Source organism: Chlorocebus sabaeus, chromosome 20 (genome assembly GCF_047675955.1).
Source record: "Chlorocebus sabaeus isolate Y175 chromosome 20, mChlSab1.0.hap1, whole genome shotgun sequence".
Lineage (NCBI taxonomy): Eukaryota > Metazoa > Chordata > Mammalia > Primates > Cercopithecidae > Chlorocebus > Chlorocebus sabaeus.
This window is the reverse complement of record NC_132923.1, coordinates 26169941-26189062: the sequence shown is the minus strand read 5'-3', so window position 1 is coordinate 26189062 and position 19122 is coordinate 26169941. Positions and strand designations below refer to the sequence as shown.

Below are 19122 nucleotides of genomic sequence, written 5' to 3'. Positions count from 1 at the left end.
TCCTGACCTCCAGTGATCTGCCCACCTCGGCCTCCCAAACTGCTGGGACTATAAGCATGAGCCTCTGCTCCTGGTCCTAAATGCTTTTTAAAAGCATAAGTTGGAGGGGTTCTCAAAGTCTTTTGGCTAATGGCACATACTAAAACCTAAGCGAAACCCTTTTTTTTTTTTTTTTTTAACTGAGTAGGTGAAAGCAAAGAATATTTATGCTAAGGCACATCATTGCAAAAGTCAACACTGAAAAAGGCAAATAATGTCCTTAGTATTACCATGACAATAATTTTGACCTCCTGGACTTCCTAAAGGGTGTCAGGGATCTCTAGGGATCTGTTGACCTCACTTTGAGAAGTTCTTTTCTAAAGTGTATTATGTATATTATATCTGATCACTTATTCAAGAAATTTCAGTGCTGTATGGCAGCACAGGTCTGGGTTCCAGGGATATATCACTGAACAAAATAGATGAAAATATCTGCCCTCATGGAGCTTACATTGTGTCTTTGATTTTTCCCTTCTATCTTAGATCATGATGCCTCACTGGATATATAGAGTATACCCTCCCCCACCTTTTCCTTCTGGTCTGCTTGTGTCATCTCCTCTTTATTCTCTTACGGACAAAGAGGAGATGAGACAAGCAGACCAGAAAAAAATTGACTTAATTTATTTTTGTTTTATAGCTCTGTGTTTCCTGTTATTAACGTAAACAGTAAGTGAATAGAATGTTTTATAGCCTCTTTAAGTTCAACTAACTTTGAGTTGCTTTTTCCTTACTGATTCCTGTTTGATTAGTGACCTCTATTAAATGTTTCTTGGAGTTACTAGAGTGAAAACAACTAGGACAAGTCTTTGTGTTACGTTGATTGTTATTGACCAATAGATCTCTAAGAAATAGGTGACTAGTCTCTGAACTCTTGTAGACATTTCTAGAAAGGAGGGAGTATGGAAAGTAGCAGTCCTTACCCTCCCAGTCCCTTATCATTCTTGCCTTAGTCCTGCCAACACAGCAAATATATTAAAGTGTATGTGTCTGTATATGTATATGTGTATATATAAAACCTGTGAAATATAGAATAGTGGTCTCAGAAGTAACACCCTGGGGAAAGACTAGGACTTCTTGGATGAAAGGGCCAACAGTGCTACTAACATGTCAGGTAGGCACAGCTAAAAAGAGTAAAAATGGATTAAAGAGGAAAACTGTTTATAAGCCTTTTCTTTATTTCTTTTCTTTTCTTTTTTTTTTTTTTAATTTCTTACAGAGACTGGGTTTAAGTTACCCACGCTAGTCTCAAATTCCTGGCCTCAAGTCATCCTCGTGCCTTGGCCTCCCAAAGTGCTGGGATTACAGGTGTGAGCCATCATGCCAACCAAGCCTTTCATTTTATACACAAACACATACACGAGCGCACGCGTACACACACACACATACACATACTCTCTTTCACTCACACACACACTCACTTTTTTTGTTTTTTGAGATGGAGCCTCGCTCTGTCACCCAGTCTGGAGTGCAGTTGTGCAATCTCGGTTCACTACAACCTCCGACTCCTAGGTACAAGTGATTCTCTTGCCTCAGCCTCCTGAGTTGCTGGGATTATAGGTGCCCACCACCACACCTGGCTAATTTGTTTGTATTTTTAGTAGAGATGGGGTTTTGCCATGCTGGCCAGGTTGGTCTCAAACTCCTGATCTCAGGTGATCTGCCTGCCTCAGCCTTCTAAAGTGCTGGGATTTCACTCACTCTTAGAACGCTGTTCCTGAAACATTAAGTATTAAAATATAGTCATGTGGCACATAACAGGACAAACCTCATGAGGTTATGATACGCATTTTTACTGTAGCCTTCTATGTTTAGATACATGAGTACTTTGTTTAGATACACAAGTATCTTTCAATGTTTAGATACAGTTGCCTACAGTACTCAGCACGGTAACATGCTGTATAGATTTGTGGCCTAGGAGCAATAGGCTCTACCATATAGCCTAGGTGTGTGTAGGTATACTGTTCATCTGACAACAAAATATCTAACAGATTTCTCAGAATGTATCCCTGTTAAGTAACTCATGACTATATTTAATATGTTTTCTTACCAGGGCAGGGAATTGTTTAGCATGTTTTAGAATTATTTCTATGTATTTCCATGCAAAATTACGTGAAATAAAACCTAGATGAAATAATTGTTGTAAATCTGTTTCTCAGTCATATTTGATCATTGAGATATTTGTATTTTTTAAATTCTAAATTAAGATCCAATTGCCATTCAATAGGATAATAGTATACAGTCGAGTATTTAGTTTTAGGATGGTATTTATACTAGCAAATAGAAGGTAAAATGTAGGATGCAGAAATACACATATGACTGATTATTTTATGAAAGTATAGTTGTTATAATCAAGCTTATATTTAAGTGGCTACTAGGTAAGTTAAATTTTGAGCTTCATTGGTATTGGAACACTTACTTTATTTGGTTGGAATAACTAGCCTTTCTCTACTGCTGAAAGTAAAAGGATTGGCCAGGCACAGTGACTTATGCCTGTAATCCCAGCACTTTGGAAAGCCAAGGCAGGCAGATCGCTTGAGCCCAAGAGTTCATGGCCAGACTGGGCAATGTGGTGAGACCCTATCTCTACAAAAAAAGAAGTAATAAAGTAGCTGGGTGTTGGCTAGGCGTGATGGCTCATGCCTATAATCTTAGCACTTTGGGAGGCCTAGGTAGAAGGATCACTTGAGCTTAGGAGTTCAAGACCAGCCTGGGCAACATAGTCAGACCTTGACCCTATTCTATCAAAAAGTAAAATTAAATTTAGAAAAAATTGGAAAAGAATAAAGAAAAAGTTAAAGGAAAAAAAAGTCAGGTGTCATGGCACATGTCTGTAGTCCCAGCTACTCAGGAGGCTGAGTTGGGAGGATCACTTGAGCCCAGGAGGTTAAGGCTGCAGTGAGCTGTGATTGTGCCACTGCCCTCCAGCCTGGGCAACAGAGGGAGAGCCTGTCTCAAAAATTTAAAACATATAGATAGATAGATAGATAGATAGATAGATAGATAGATAGAGAGAGAATGAGTGTCTGATTTTATTATATTTCTGTATTTTTTTTTTGTAACAGTATGAAAAATCTGTTCAGATGCACTTCTGACCCTAAACAGTTTAATGCTTCTAAGTAAATTTTTTTTTTTTTTTGAGAGGAGTCTCGCTCTGTCGCCCAGGCTGGAGTGCAGTGGCGCGATCTCCACTCACTCCCAGCTCCGCCTCCTGGATTCAAACCATTCTCCTGCCTCAGCCTCCCGAGTAGCTGGGACCACAGGCATCTGCTGCCATACCTGGCTAATTTTTTGTATTTTTAGTAGAGATGGGGGGGTTTCACCATGTTAGCCAGGATGGTCTCGATCTCCTGACCTCGTGATCTGCTCACGAGGAAATTATTGTTGCTAGTTCAGAAGCCACTGTATTCTCACCATTTTAAATGGAAGCACACACATACATTGACATTGAAAAGACTAGATTCCTTTGTGGTCATAGCATAAGCATTGTGAATGTCAGAAAAAGACAAGATTACATACCAGTGGTAATCTAGGATAATGTGCATGTATCTGAATGTTCACTCTATGCCTGGTATTACTGTTTGTAGCCAGCACTCTGAGGAATAAACTGGCAGCTGATACAGAATTATTAAGCTGAAGACCTCTGTAAGCATTTCCTCAGTGTCTACAGGCTACCTGCATCAGATTTACCTGAGATGCATGTTAATAATGTAGATTCATTGGATTCTGTCAAGCAGAACTTCATCCTGGGTGGCACTCAGTTGATTCTTATGCACAGTAAAATTATTATTTAACAATAATAATTATTGTATTTGAAGTTATTAATCCAAACTCTTTTCTTATATCTATGGCTATAGGACTTGTTTTAGGCAGAAATGTCTAATAGTGTTTCCTGTGATAATTTCAAACAAATAGGAAGATTGGGCTGAGCTTCCTTCAACACTTGTGCAAACCAGTTTTTTTACAGTCAGTAAAAAAGGAATAAGAATAATCATTGAAGTTAGATATTTAATATAGGATTCTGAATTCATTTTTTAAGTGTTAATACTTTAAAACTATTCCACATCATTTTGTGTGTTAGGTCATACATGTTTCAAAAGGAATTTAGCATCCTGTCTAAAAAGTATTCATACCTTCAGACATCTCAGAACTTGATTGTTAAGCCAAGTTATGAATCATTTTTATTAGGATTACTGTGTAAGTTTACTACTGGTCATCTTATTAAAACTTAACATGGCCAGGTGCAGTGGCTCACACCTGTAATCCCAGCACTTTGGGAGGCCGAGGTGGGCAGATTGCTTGAGCTCAGTAGTTCGAGACCAGCCTGGGCAACATGGTGAAATCCCATCTCTACTAAAAGTAGAAAAAATTAGCTGAGCATAGTGGGACACACCTGTAGTCCCAGCTACTCGGGAGACTGAGGTTGGAGAATCACTTGAACCTGGAGGTTGCAGTGAGCCAAGATCGTGCTACTGCACTCCAGCCTGGGTGACAGAGGGAGACTCCATCTCAAAACAAAAAACAAACAAAAAAGTTAAGGTCCTTAATTCCAAAGTTTCTTGGTGCTAGTTCTAATAAGTGGTTGAAAATTCCGCAGGTGACTGGTCAGAGTTGAATCAGAACTCCTGTGGTTGAGTTGTAGCATAGTGGCAAATTTCCAAGGTGTGCAGAGACAATTTTTCTCTCATCCCTGGGTCCACTGGAGCCACCAGCTGGCTATTGGCAATCTTGTTCTTTTACTTTGGGTGTATTGCGCAAATACTTTCTATATGTGCCATGATCTGAAAAATCTTGGGAAACTTGGCTTAGCAAATTTAAATTTCAGGGCCTTTTAAGATGGGAACTCAATAAAGTTTCCTTGGTAGAAATTTGCAATAAGATTTACTAGGAATGCTTCAAGTATTGGCTGTGTGCTATAAGTTTTATTAAAAGGATCGTGGTGTCTATTAGGATTTGGAAGCTGGATTCTTTGGCCTTGCAAAATGTGTTACATAGGGGAAGGACTCCTCCTCCTCTTATTAAACCACAATAGAGAGCTATTTGGAATTTATTTTTGATGCTTTGTAGGTATTCATCAATCTTAGGAAAACTGAATCAAAGTAAAAATCTGTAAGGCTTTGTAGTTTGTGGGGAAAATAATCACTAGATACATAAAATATTTACTTTTTTTAGCCTTTTTTTTCCCCCACAGAATGTATAGAGGACGGGGCTTTGCTCTGCCTTCTCACTTTCTCCCCACTCACCCGCAACCTCCAGAGTGTATTTTCCAAGTAAAATTTTAGGCCACAGAGAAATTCTCAATTGATAGGCTAAGGTGACTGATAAAACTCTAGAGGTCAGGATTGGTAATAGTGGAGCGAGGAACAGATGGAATTTTTGTTTAATACTATATCTGAAATTGAGGATGGGATAGATAGGAGATGACCTATCATTTCATGAGGAGATGACTTTTCTGTGATAGGGAGACAGATATAAGCTTAGATGGATGAATATATATTTTAGCACTTAACTTTTTCCATAAAACACAAATAGACTTAGTGCAAAATTACCGGTCTCACTCCATGGTATTTCTTTTTTTTTTTTTTTTTTTGAGACGGAGTCTGGCTCTGTCGCCCAGGTTGGAGTGCAGTGGCCGGATCTCAGCTCACTGCAAGCTCCGCCTCCCGGGTTTACGCCATTCTCCTGCCTCAGCCTCCGGAGTAGCTGGGACTACAGGCGCCCGCCACCTCGTCCGGCTAGTTTTTTGTATTTTTTTAGTAGAGACGGGGTTTCACCGTGTTCGCCAGGATGGTCTCGATCTCCTGACCTCGTGATCCGCCCGTCTCGGCCTCCCAAAGTGCTGGGATTACAGGCTTGAGCCACCGCGCCCGGCCCCTCCATGGTATTTCTGATGAGATCGGTAAATAACAGAGACATAAACTTCTTTAGGAGCTAGTTGACTTTAACGTATGCTGGAGTACAATTGACTTACAACTATTTGGCGTTAGAAATGATTTTTCTAGGGCTTGGTGGGGGGAAAAACAAGCGTGAAATACCTGCTTGACTTAAACTTCAACATATTTTAAAGTCATTTTATTATCCCACAGCTCAGAATGTCTTCAATTAAAGGTAAGAAAATAAGGTGATGGGCTACAGTGACTTAATCAGGTGTTCAGTTAATGAAGTAGAAGAATGCAGATTCTAATAATTCACAGTTGTAGAGGTTCTAGGCTGTTCTTAGTATGAAGTCCCAGCAGTGTGTGTGGCAGAGTGAATACTGTGTCACGACCTGGTGAGTCATGTGAGGACTGTGAGTAACTTTTATCTTCTGTGTGTCCCACATAGCATTTAACAGAGTACTCTGCTAGTGATTTGGTTGACAGTTATTGAATGAATGCTAAGTTTCAAGTATTTATTTGATAGTTACTTGATTACCAGGTAATCAAATAATTACTTATAGTGTTTTAGGGGGTTTTCAGAAGATATTTGTGATTAATTTAAATAAATGATCATATATGTATGTTAGCATAGTGTATGCATTTGTCAGTTGGGAAAGGGGGGAATATGGAGAAGTGGGGAACTGCATTCAGTTTTATTTTATAGGCAACTAATATAGTCCCTTGGTTTTATTTTAAAATGAAACTGAGCCTTGAGCATATTGAGCTTTCATGTCAAATGCCTTGAATGGAAGAGTAGGAATTTCATGTAAGTAGCTTACATCTGCCCTGTATGTTGGAGAATGTGATTAGATATACTTGCTTTTCTGCCCAAGGCACTATTTTTGTATTTATATTGCTTTTTTGCAGGTTTACTTTTGTTAACAGGAGACTGTGAGAAATAAGGCTTAAAATATCAATACTTCTCATTTTTCCACAGCCTTCCAAGGCTTCCATCTTTGTGCTAGTGTGTAGTTCTGGGTGCCATCTAACCCCAAATGCAGCAGTTGGGTTTGGATGAGCTGTGTGATATTTGGTCTACACTTAGGTCTACTAACCACCCTGGGTCAGGGAACCTAGAACAATCCTAAAACTCACTACTCCAATGCAGGCCATATTTTTTAATTAAAATTGAAATTGTCACTGAGTATTGCAAAGGAATAAGAAGGGACTTTGGGGTAGAGTGGGTGGGCAGGGCGTTGTCTTACAAAGGAGGTGTGGGGACTGGTAAGTTTTAACTTTCATCCTTTCAATCTCTCAGTTTCAGTAAAGAATTTTGTTGCTACCATTATTCCTTAAAATCATGAAAGAAAGGTAAGAAATCGAGGTGTATAATTTTCTTGCCCATATTCTCTGTATTTTAAAAAATATAAGAATAGTATATATGGTTCTATGAATTTCTTGTGCTATTTTGCTTTCCTTGAATTATTAAAATATGTTGCATAGAACTAATATTGTTTTCTTTTTTATTTTCATACAGGAAGGACAGAAATATTGTTCATGTAATGTGTTACCTTTTTTGTCTGTGTGATCTACAAGAGCATGGCTGAAATGTTACCATTTTTAAGTAGTGTTTTGACTGAAGATTATTATGAGAAGTTTTACTTCTGTTAGATTCCTAATTTAAAATGCCTATACTCTTTTATAGGAGTTTCAACTTTTGCGATTTGGTAATAACAGATTTAGGTAAGTAAAAAATGAGAATCTTATATAGTTCTGAAGATCTAAGTTTGGTTGAGAATTTAATGTTTCATCACCAGTAAACCTTTTGATTCAGTTAAAGACTCAGTTCTGCCTACATCTGCAAGAACTGAGTTGATCTGTACATCAACATTTCTAATGTTTCTTTGGTAGTTGCTGCTGGAGTCAGAAGTCAGGAACAAATCTAATGGCCTTTGTAACGTCCTCTGTCATTTCACCGAGGAATGACTTAGAGGAACAAAGCTTTCCTGTAATTTATTTCTTTAACAGATGGTTAAGGGCACAGCATTGCAGTTAGAATCTTGTTTAAGATACTAGGAGCACGTCCTGGACTAAAAATTTCTACGTAAGCTTTAGCAATAACCTTATAACTTGCTTTGACTTTTTTGTAGAGCTTACAGAATGTATGGCTGCCTAAGTAAAACTCTCTGAATTAATGGGTAAAAAAATATGAGTTTTTTATCCTTACGTATGGTGCTAGGATATACTGGATTTGGGCTAACAAAAGTTTGTTAACTTTTTTTTGTCTTATTGACAGAAGTATTTTATATCTCATATTTTACATTACATAGGTGTGTGTGTGTATGAAATAAAAGTTTGAAAATAAAGTGATATATCCTGTTTTTTAATCTGCTCTGTGGTAGTCTGTTTTCATAAAAACAATGAGATCATTACCCAACAAATTTACTTCAGAACTCACATATATACCTGTAGCTTTTTCTTTTCAGGTAATGGTCTTCAGAAAACTTGCCTTGTCTTCTCGAGTATTGAACTATTTAAACATTTTATTTTAAGAAGTATACAAAGACATATAGGACATTAAACGTGTTATAGTTTTGTCGCTTGTCTTTTTCATTTGAGTAAGATATTCTATGCCCTTGTATTTGTTACTTCCTTGTACTTTTGGCCCAATAGGCTTGAAAAATTCCAAGGTACTACTGGGACAGCCAGTGAAGAAGGATCAAGATGGAAAAAATGCATCAGCAAACTGTGTTTGAGCTCTGTTTTCTGTATCTCACTGTCCTGGGTACTAGCCATAGAGTAGTTGTGCAAGGTACTTCTGGTATTTGGCCTCCTTTTACTAGTCCCTATATAACAATTCTGGGCTTTACTTTATAATTCTAGCCTGCTTTCCAGGTGTGAAACGTAGGCTAAGTGTTAGATAGCATGGGAAGGGGTATGTTCATAAATGCAAATAAGAGAGTTGGTTGCATATTTATATAAATTTTTTCTTTAGAATAAGTATACCTTAATTGAACCTCAGATAGTGGCATAGTTTTTTGTTCCTGGTACTAATTTTATTTATTTATTTATTTATTTTTTTAGACAGGGTCTCACTCTGTCACCCAGACTGGAGTGCAGTGGCATGATCAAGGCTCACTGCCCTCATTCCTGGGCTCAAGCAATCCTCCTACCTCAGCCTCCTGTGTAGCTGGGACTACAGGTATGCACCACCACATCTGGCTGATTTTTAAAAATTTTTTTGTAGAGATGGTGCCTCACTGTCTTGTCCAGGCTGGTCTGGAACTCTTGGACTCACACAATCCTCCCACCTTGGCCTCCCTAAGTGCTGAGATTATAGGCGTGAGCCACTATGCCAGGCCCTCTCAGTAACAATTCTTGTTATCCTTAGTTTATACTCCTTCTTTTAATATTTACTTTTTCTGAATCTTTTTTTTTTTTTTGAGATGAAATCTCGCTCTGTTGCCCAGGCTGGAGTGAAGTGGTGCAAAGTGAAGTCGGCTCATGGCAACCCCATCCCCCGGGTTCAAGCAGTTCTCCTGCCTCAGCCTCCAGAGTTAGCTGGGATTATAGGCGCCTGCCACTACATTTGGCTAATTTTTGTATTTTTAGTAGAGACGGGGTTTCGCCATGTTGGCCAGGCTGGTCTCGAACTCCTAACCTCAGGTGATCCACCCACTTCGACCTCCCAAAGTGCTGGGATTACAGGCGTGAGCCACTGTGCCTGGCCCCTTTCTGAGTCTTAAGAGGTATAAATTTAACATCATTATGAAACTTAATTTTTAAAAAATGATAGTGAGACAAGATCAACTCCCTTCTGTCTTACTTCAGGACTAAAAGAAGCAAAAGTAAGTTTTAGGCTAAGTTCCTTTTTGTGGATGATTAGAAATGTCATAGCAATTTGTACATTGAAATACATTGAGAACCTGTGGTGTGTGAGAAACTGAAGTTTAGGTCTCTTCCCTAGAAATATTTCTGTGTGAGTATTTAAGTTTGTAATAGTATTAGATTAAATGTTCAGCAAGCATAAAATGTCCAGTTAGGTAAAAGGTGAATGTAAAACTACAATTTGAATCTTAAAGTTAACTTACATATGAGAACTCCCCAAATGTTTACTGTACTTGTATATAATCATTTTCAATGGCCCCCAATAGCCTCTCCATAGAGATCTGGCCTTTAGGGCAAGTATCCTCCCATCCTTGGTACCCACAATTTGAAGGGCCTCTTTTCAAAGAGAGATACTTAAAGAACAGATAATAAGCAATCCTGGACATCCATATGGCACATCAGAAGAATAAAAGTGTCAGGCCTATACCTTTCAAGCTCTATAAAAGTGACTCATGTTTATATACAGGATGCTAGTCATACATTGATTTTTGTTTGTTTCATTTTTTCTTTTATAGAGACAAGGTCTCTCTGTTGCCCAGGCTGGTCTCAAACCCCTCAGCTCAAGTGATAACCCCCGCCTTGGCCTCTCAGAGTACTAGAATTACAGACGTCAGCAATTGCTCCCAGCCTTTTTTTTTTTCTTTCTTTCTTTTTTTTTTTTTTTTTTTTAAGCATCATGGGTCTTTGAAGCTCTGAAAACACTCTGGATTGTCTCCCCCAGACAAGTAGACATAGATCCAGGGTCTGCCCTACAACTCCCAAGAATATAAGAATCTGCTTAAGGCACATCTTAAGAGAATACAAGAATCTGAGCCTTCAGATTTTCCTGCACTGGTGATGGAGTGAGTAGATATAGGAAAAGCAGAAATAATCTGTTTCTTTTAACCTGATACTGTCATTACATGTTACCATTAATCCTGGATCAGTGTTTCCTTTTATTGCTATTGAAATTTGTTCAGAATGTGGTGAAAGGTGTTACCTGCTATAGGTGGTCCAGAAAGGACAGCCATCCCAGCAAAGAAGCTGGCAAGTCCCAAAAACCTGTTTACTGTAGAATTCCTACACAGATCAACCTGTAGGAATTAGAATTCAGTGTTAGCCACATTAAGGGTGAAATTCTATAGAGACTTCTGCCTAAAAGGGACAAATACTATTTATATAATCTCAAGCTATGAACAGTGTGACTTCTGGGGTGAGTTGGTTGGCTTTTTGCCCCCAGTATTGTGAAAGAGCTGAGGACTAATAGTGAACAGTAACTGCTAGGCAGGCAGTGTTTTCAGTTTATTAGTAAGAATACAAGTTTTTATTTTCATTTTAATTTTTTAGGTGGTTCATGGGTACTTTTTCTTCCCCAAACCTTGCTGCTTTTCCCTATTAGGAAATGATATTTACAATATGAATTGATAGTGATACTCTTTTTTTTTTTTTTTTTTTTGAGACAGGGTCTCACTCTGTCACCCAGAGTGGAGTGCAGTTGTATGATCATGGCTCACTGCAACCTTCACCTCCCAGGTTCAAGCGATCCTCCCACCTCAAGGGAGCTACTTCCAAGTAGCTGGGACCACAGGTGCGTGCCACCGCACCTGGCTCATTTTTTTATTTTTCGTAGAGACGGGGTTTCACCATGTTGCCCAGGCTGGTCTCCAACTCCTGAGCTCCAGCGATCCACCCGCCTCTGCCTGCCGAAGTGCTGACACAGGTGTGAGCCACCACACCCGGCCAGATGGTGATATTCTTGAATCCCCTAAGGCTAGGTATCAGCCATTGGTTTGTAAGTAATCAGATAACACAAGGAGTTAATTTCAGCTTTAGGAAGCTTGATTTTTGCCTGAGCTTCGTATAATATTCTGTAGCACTTATGCTAATATTGATAGAACAGAAGTTTTCTAGGAAATCTGTTCCAGCATGTTTAGCACCTGGTTCTAAGGAGAACCCATGAAATTCCCAGGGGTTCCCAGAACACAGAAGTATTTGTAGAAGTATTTTGGTTGCATCTGGGTCAAGGACTTTGAGTCAGTTTAGGGTAAAAGTGGAGAGGAAGTATAAAACAATGGCCCTGTGAAAGTACACAGGACCAAAGCAATAACTTCAAGAGAGAAACCACACTGGTCAGGAAATCCGTTTTTCTCTGTGTTCCCAGAGATCTCTTCTTTAAGATTATGTCTTAAAAGGAGCCAAACAAGTTTCTGGAACTGAAGGAGAGAAGTGAACACAAGCCTAATCTAGGAGACTGATAAGTAAAAAGGAATCCTGCTGATCCCTTTTTTGCTTTAATTTTATTGCTGTCCCATGTGGATAGTCCTCTCACCATCCCTCCCCCGTCACACACAAGATGAGTAACCGGACAGGATATAGCTGCAGAGTTCCTAAGATGTTTGAAATGATTTTTTTAAGTTATAAAATTAATACAAAATACGTATTTTGGGGAGATTGTTACTGATATTTGCTTTTACTGAATGGTTTAACAATGTTAATGAGTGTGTCTACTCACCAGTACAGGCAGTATCAGTGCCAGGTAACCACCAGCAAAGATGGCAAAGCAGATGGTGTAGGTCATAAGTAGTGGAAATGTGGTGGCTAAAGGAGCAAGCAGGTTAGTGATGCCGCAGAGGATGAGGTAAGACTTGTGGTAATGATACTTCTTAATCCAGTTTTGATCAGCAACCCATCCAGAAATAATCTGACTGACCGTCTCAAGGATACCTGGAACAATATTGAAATCTTTTTATTTTCCTAGCCCCTTTGAAAAATGTGAATGCATACTGCATCATTTCCCAAGTAATGACCTCATCCCGAGGCCAGGATATGTGAGGAAAAAAATGATTTCATTTGTGTACCATTAAGCTCTATTATTTACTTACCTATTCCAAGTACATTTAATAGCAAAAAAGTCTCCGCTAGAGTTGTGTAGAAGACCCCCGTAGTTAGTGTTTTTTTCTGATTGTGTTTGGAAAGCTTACATCATCACTACAGTGGGAATCTTTGGTTACAGAGGACCCTGGGCGCAGAAGGCCATGCAGTCCCTTCGTCTAAGAGGTCCTGCAAGTGAGAAAATGAAGTTTCTAAAAGACAAATAGACCTTCAGGTCAGTGTCTTGGGGAAATTGTATTGTAGAAGATTGGAGTATAAATAAGTCTTCTGTTAAAAAAGATGTTGGGACTCATAATTGCATATGAAGTTTTAGGAATTAAGTCCTCCAAAGTTTATGCTTAATTTGAAAATATGTAGTAAGTTTGGAAATGGGAGATCGTATTTTGGACCACTGTACCTGACCAAATCCCTATCTTCTAGATCAAGCATTCTGTCTTTAAACAGTTTTATGAGTAGTCAACTAAAATAGTTGCTTTTATTTATTTATTTTCATTTTATTATTATTATTATTTTTGAAACAGTCTCGCTCTGTCGCCCAGGCTGGAGTGTGGTGGCACAATCTCGCCTCACTGCAAGTTCTGCCTCCCGGGTTCGTGCTATTCTCCTGCCTCAGCCTCCCGAGTAGTTGCTACTACAGGTGCCCGCTACCGTGCCCAGCTAATTTTTTGTATTTTTAGTAGAGATGGGGTTTTACCATGTTAGCCAGGATGGTCTCAATCTCCTGGCCTCGTGATTCGCCCACCTCAGCCTCCCAAAATGCTGGGATTACAGGCGTGAGCCACTACGCCCGGCCAGTTGTTTTTATTTTTAATTTACATTTTAACTTATTTTAAATATCAGACAATCCATAAGTGACTAGCCTTAAAAGTTGTATTTATCTGTTTTACTATGAGTTCAAGGGGAAAAATCCTTAGCTACAAATAATAAAACATTACTGAATGCTTGCTACAGGCCAGGCACTATTCTAAACTCTACATGCATTGCTTTTTTGATCCTGACAATCTTATTAGGGTAGATACTATTATCCCTGTATTACAGATGAAACGAAGGCACCATGAAGCAAAGTAACTTGCTGAAGTTCCCACAGTTAAGAAATACAGAGCAGGAGGTTGAGCCAGGGAAGTCTTGCTCCAGAACCAATCCTTTGAGCCACTGCACTGTGCTGTCTACCTGGGGTTTTCTGCTCCTTACAGTGGCTATTACCACTGAGCATCAGCTTTTTGAAATTTCCACATTTATCTAATAAATAATGTCTACTGTGTCAAACACTGTTATATGAAGATGAGTAAGACTTGTTTTAGTGTCCACTATCTAGTAGGGGAGCCTGTGTGCAGTGACAGAGATCTGTTCCGGGGAAGTGCCCAGGTGCTCCATTTAGCCTCAAACATTTTACTTTCTCTGGCCCTTCTACAATTCCTCTTTTGTTTTTCTTTAGCTTTTTATTAAAATGTAAAAAACTTGTAAAATTAAGCTGATCTTTCCTTTTGGGTAGAAGGCTGACGTAGGCTTTCTTACCTGCTACGGAAACGAGGTAAGAGGCATCCATGATGTCAATCCCCAGTGTTTTGGCTCTGGCTACCAAGTGAAAGGTAGGGATGAAGTATGCTAACTGACTGAGGAGAAAAGACCAAGTAAATATGTAGAAGAAAGGATTTCTAAAGAGAGAAATATCAAAGAGTTGTTTGCAGCTCCACGAGATAACCTTATCACTTTCTTCATTACTTTTTAATAACAGTCTGTTCCTGTTAGGCCCATTGTAGAACTCTTCACTTTGATTTTGTGAGACTATTAAATTTGTGCTAGGTAGTCCAGGCTTCTGCGTAGTACTGTCCTTGATGGTAGACTCTTCTGTCTCATCACAGTGTGTTTCTGTTGCACATGCCTCTGGACCACGTGCAGACAAACTGCTGCCTTTATCTTTAATACCAGAATTCTCAGTTTTGATATGGATGGGTCTTAAGAGCATACTAGAAGGCACCAAATTCAATGCAATAGCTCCAAATAATATAAGGGCACCTAAATAGGAGGGAGAGATTGAGCAATTAAAAATAGCCTTTCAGTTCACAATATTGCTTTGTGTTCATAGGCTCAGAAGAGGCCCCACCGGCATAGCCCATTAATTCTTGAAAACATTACTTTGTCTCCGATTTGACTTATTAGTCATATACACTGCAGTATCCATGTACTAATGTAGTGCTTTGGAGATAGAGAACCAGAAAGCTGCACCAATAGGTGGGATAAAAGGAGAGGTGGTGGTTATTTGTGTTAAGCGTTGGGGGGGGGGGCAAGTTTTTGGAGGGAGAGGAGGGTATTTCAAATGCTAAAATATTAAATAGAAAATTTAGGCCGGGCAGTGACTCGCGCTGGTAATCCCAGCACTTTGAGAGGCCGAGACAGGTGGGTCATGAGGTCAGGAGATCGAGACCATCCTGGCTGACATGGTGAAACCCCGTCTCCACTAAAAATACAAAAATTAGCCAGGCGCGGTGGCGGGCGCCTGCAGTCCCAGCTACATGGGAGGCTGAGGCAGGAGAATGGCGTGAACCCGGGAGGCGGAGCTTGCAGTGAGTGGAGATCGCGCTACTGCACTCCAGCCTGGGCAACAGAGCGAGACTCCGTCTCAAAAAAAAAAGAAAGAAAATTTAAATATCCTGAAGTGAGAGTACAGATTTAGGTACAGAAAAAATAGAATAAGATGAAATAAATCATTTGGAAACAACCTTAGAAGAGGGGACACCTGGCCAGGTGCTATGGCTCATGCCTATAGTCCTAGCATTTTGGGAGGCTGAGGCAGGAGATCACTTGAGCCCAGGAGTTCAGGACCAGCCTGGGCAACATGGTGAAAACCTGTCTCTACAAAAAATACAAAAAAAATTAGCCTGATGTGGTGATATTCACCTGTAGTCCCAGTTACTTGGGAGGCTAAGGTGGGAGGATTGCTTAGCCTAGGAGGTGGAGGTTGCAGTGAGCCGATGTTATGCCACAGCACTCCAGCCTGAGTGACAAAGAGAGCCTATCTCAAAAAAAAAAAAAAAAAAAAAAAGCGGGGGGAGGAAGGCATGGATAGCCTTTCATCCCATGACATTTTTTAGATCTTCCTTAAAAGATGACAGATGCTAATCTTGCCTTTGAAGCTGAATAGTTGCTTGCATTCAGCATGTCCTGATCAAAGCTATGGCTTGTATGGTGCTTCTAAAGATAGAATAGGCTATAGGTTCTGCTATCCTATCATGGATTTGTCAGCTGGTCCCATTCACCATGAGACTACTGAATAGTTAGGAAAGATTCAACAAAACTGCCTTGTAGATAGCAATAGGCATGAATACCTACATATACATATATTTTTTCCAGTAGTTTAAGATTATTTTAATCCAAATGTCTTAGTTACAAAGAAAATTGTGAGATGAATCATTTTTTATTCATTTGCGAAAATTTATAGTTGACATTATATAAACTATTAAGGAACATACTCTTTTTTTTTTTTTTTTTTTTGAGGCGGAGTTTCACTCTGTCGCCCAGGCTGGAGTGCAGTGGCCGGATCTCAGCTCACTGCAAGCTCCGCCTCCCGGGTTCACGCCATTCTCCTGCCTCAAGACTCCCGAGTAGCTGGGACTACAGGCGCCCGCCACCTCGCCCGGCTAGATTTTTGTATTTTTTAGTAGAGACGGGGTTTCACCGTGTTAGCCAGGATGGTCTTGATCTCCTGACCTCGTGATCCGCCCGTCTCGGCCTCCCAAAGTGCTGGGATTACAGGCTTGAGCCACCGCGCCCGGCCTAAGGAACATACTCTTTTTACCAAAGTATTTTTCTTTTTCATCTATTTTAGTGAGTCTGATGGAGGAGGCATTTTTTAAATGCAGATTTTTGTCTTAAAGGGAAAATGGGCAAAATGAGTGTTTTGAGGGAGGAAGGGGGACGCCTTGTTTCCCCAGGAGTATCGCTTTTACTGCAAGCTGTTTCCAGCTGCACAGAATGCCCTCTATCTCCTCAGACGTTGAGCCCTATGGTAAATTCTGAGTTGCTTGTATGAGCTGGCAAAGCCTGCAAGTATTTCAAGATCTCCTCTGCATATGTATTCTCCAGGGAAGAGAAGCATATTTACTTTAGAAATTATGCTTATTTCCTCTTTTGCAATACCTTGTGAAATCGATTGCTCTAAAAGTCTTAACTTCCAATTCTCAAAGGGAGAAAGCTGAATGCTAAATCTTGCACAGTTGATAGTAAAGAAACTTAGAATGACTTACCTGTCCAGTCATACAGATCTATAAGGAATTTTGTAAAGGGTGCCAACAGAAAAGTCAGTCCCATCCCAGAACGAGCAATAGCTGTAGAAAGAGCCAATCGTTTTTTGAAGTATTTGGTAGTTACCACAGCAGCTACTTGGTATAAGAAAGCAGAACCCAAACCTAAAAGAAAAACGTAATAGTTTAGAATCACTCTCACATTAAGTGGCTTGATACCAGAAAAGATAATTTCCTGGATCCAAGATAATAGGCCTTTTGGACCCAGGAACAGTAGAAGGGAAGGGTCCTGTTCCATCTTCTATGGATAGATGCATATATATATATATACATACACACACACACATATATATATACACACACACATACATATTTTGAGACAGGGTCTCACTTTGTTACCCAGACTGAAGTGCAGTGGCGCAGGCTCGGCTCACTATAGTCTCAACTTCCTGGGCTCAAGCAATCCTCCTGCCTCAGCCTCCCAAACAGCTGGGACTACAGACATGTGCCACCACTGGCCTGGCTAATTTTTGTATTTTTAGTAGAGACAGGGTTTCACCATGTTGCCCAGGCTGGTCTGGAACTTCTGGACTCAAGCGATCCACCCGCTTTGGCCTCCCAAAGTGCTAGGATTACAAGTGTGAGCCACCACTCCCATCCTTCTATGATCACATAATTACAATGAACTCACCAGGTAGAAGTCCCATAGTCACACAAAGAAAAGGAATACTTGTGGCCCAGCTGCTGATCAGATATCCACCAGTAACAAGGAAAGCCCCAAGAATGGAGGTAGTTTTCTCTCCAAGTATGTCACAAATAATAGCAACCAGGGGACCTTAAGAGAAGAAAGAAAGGCAATTCTTAGGTAAATATGATCTGGCATCTCTTATCCTCTGATGGCGATTTAAATGAATGACAAGGAAAGCAAGAGGACTGTTTACTTTGAAGTATTACGTATTCTTCAAAAAATATTTTCATATCGGGTTTCTTAATATCACTAGTCTCACACTATTTTAGTTTTTGGAAGGGGAGTTTAAAAGAAAATGTTTATTGCATAATAAGGTTTGGAGGGGAGGTGTTTTGAAATTCATTATAGAACCTCCACGAAAAGATTGCATATAGTGGTCAATGACTAGAATAAGGTTGAATCACTTATCTGCTATTCCATCCTGTTACAGCTCCAAATAAAAGAGGAGAAATTGGTTCTATAATTTGTTTTAAGGCTGGACGCCGTGGCTCTTTAATCTCATACTTTGGGAGACCAAGGTGGGCAGATCACCTGAGGTCTGGAGTTTGAGACCAGCCTGGCCAACATGGTGAAACCCCATCTCTACTAAAAATACAAAAATTAGCCAGTCATGGTGGCGGGCGCCTGTAATCCCAGCTACGTGGGAGGCTGAGGCAGGAGAATCGCTTGAACCTGGGAGATGGAGGTTGCAGTGAGCCAAGATTACACCGCTACGCTCCAGCCTGGGCAACAGAGTGAGAGTCTGTCTCAAAAAAATAAATAAATAAATAAATAAAATTGTTCTGAGTATACTTAGATAACTAGAACTTCATGGCCTAACTTCCAGGTTGAGGGCCTTACTCACTGAACCCATATTAAGGCATTAACAGACTGGAAAGGCAATGCATGAAATACTGAATCATGGCATTTAATAATTCTTCATCTTTCTTTCTTTGAATGCTGATTCTCCCAACTTTGTTACTAAGTCAAGTGGAAGCTAAATATTGCAATTCCTTACTTTCTTAGTGTTACATAATGAACCTGAATTTTAGCAATGCTTCAGTCTGGAATAGGAATCTTGGAATTGCCCTTTGTGGTTCTTCTCTTTGGACAGCAAGCTTGTTGCCAGCCTTATACCTGCACAAAAACGAAGAGATGACATGATGGATCCAATCCAACCAATTTGCTCTGAGGTGCCTTCAAACTCTTCTTGAAAGACCACAAAGAAAATTGCAAAAGTCTTGGTCATCCCCATCACAAACACATTCACCTAAATCAAAGCAGACCAGAGTCCAACTCAGGTGGTAAGTCAGCCATTACAGAGGCAATTACGGCTACTAGAAGTTATGATTTCCTTAACCTACAACTATTTACCAGTTTGCCTTATTGGTTGAGCCTCATTATACATCTTATATTTTATGGGGGAAGTCATTACTTTCAAAGTAGCTAAGCATTTTAAATGGAAACATCTCATTTAATCCTCATTTCATGGCTTTGGAAT

The 19122-nt window shown here is 39.8% G+C and overlaps 1 protein-coding gene across 2 annotated transcripts in view; it reads right to left on the bottom strand.

Annotated features, from left to right (window-relative positions):
• The window catches only part of SLC16A4 (solute carrier family 16 member 4), a 32364-nt gene that overhangs the window by 2294 nt on the left and 10948 nt on the right, over positions 1 to 19122 (bottom strand). Inside the window, exons 3-8 of one of the 2 annotated variants that reach the window (XM_007977632.3) lie at positions 18759 to 18891; positions 17586 to 17729; positions 16898 to 17059; positions 14169 to 14669; positions 12274 to 12485; positions 10762 to 10855 (exon numbers count right to left, since the gene is read on the bottom strand). In XM_007977632.3, coding sequence (XP_007975823.1) covers positions 10762 to 10855; positions 12274 to 12485; positions 14169 to 14669; positions 16898 to 17059; positions 17586 to 17729; positions 18759 to 18891 — 1246 coding nt within the window. The remainder of the gene's footprint in view (positions 1 to 10761; positions 10856 to 12273; positions 12486 to 14168; positions 14670 to 16897; positions 17060 to 17585; positions 17730 to 18758; positions 18892 to 19122) is intronic. The other variant, XM_007977633.3, reaches the window with a different exon arrangement.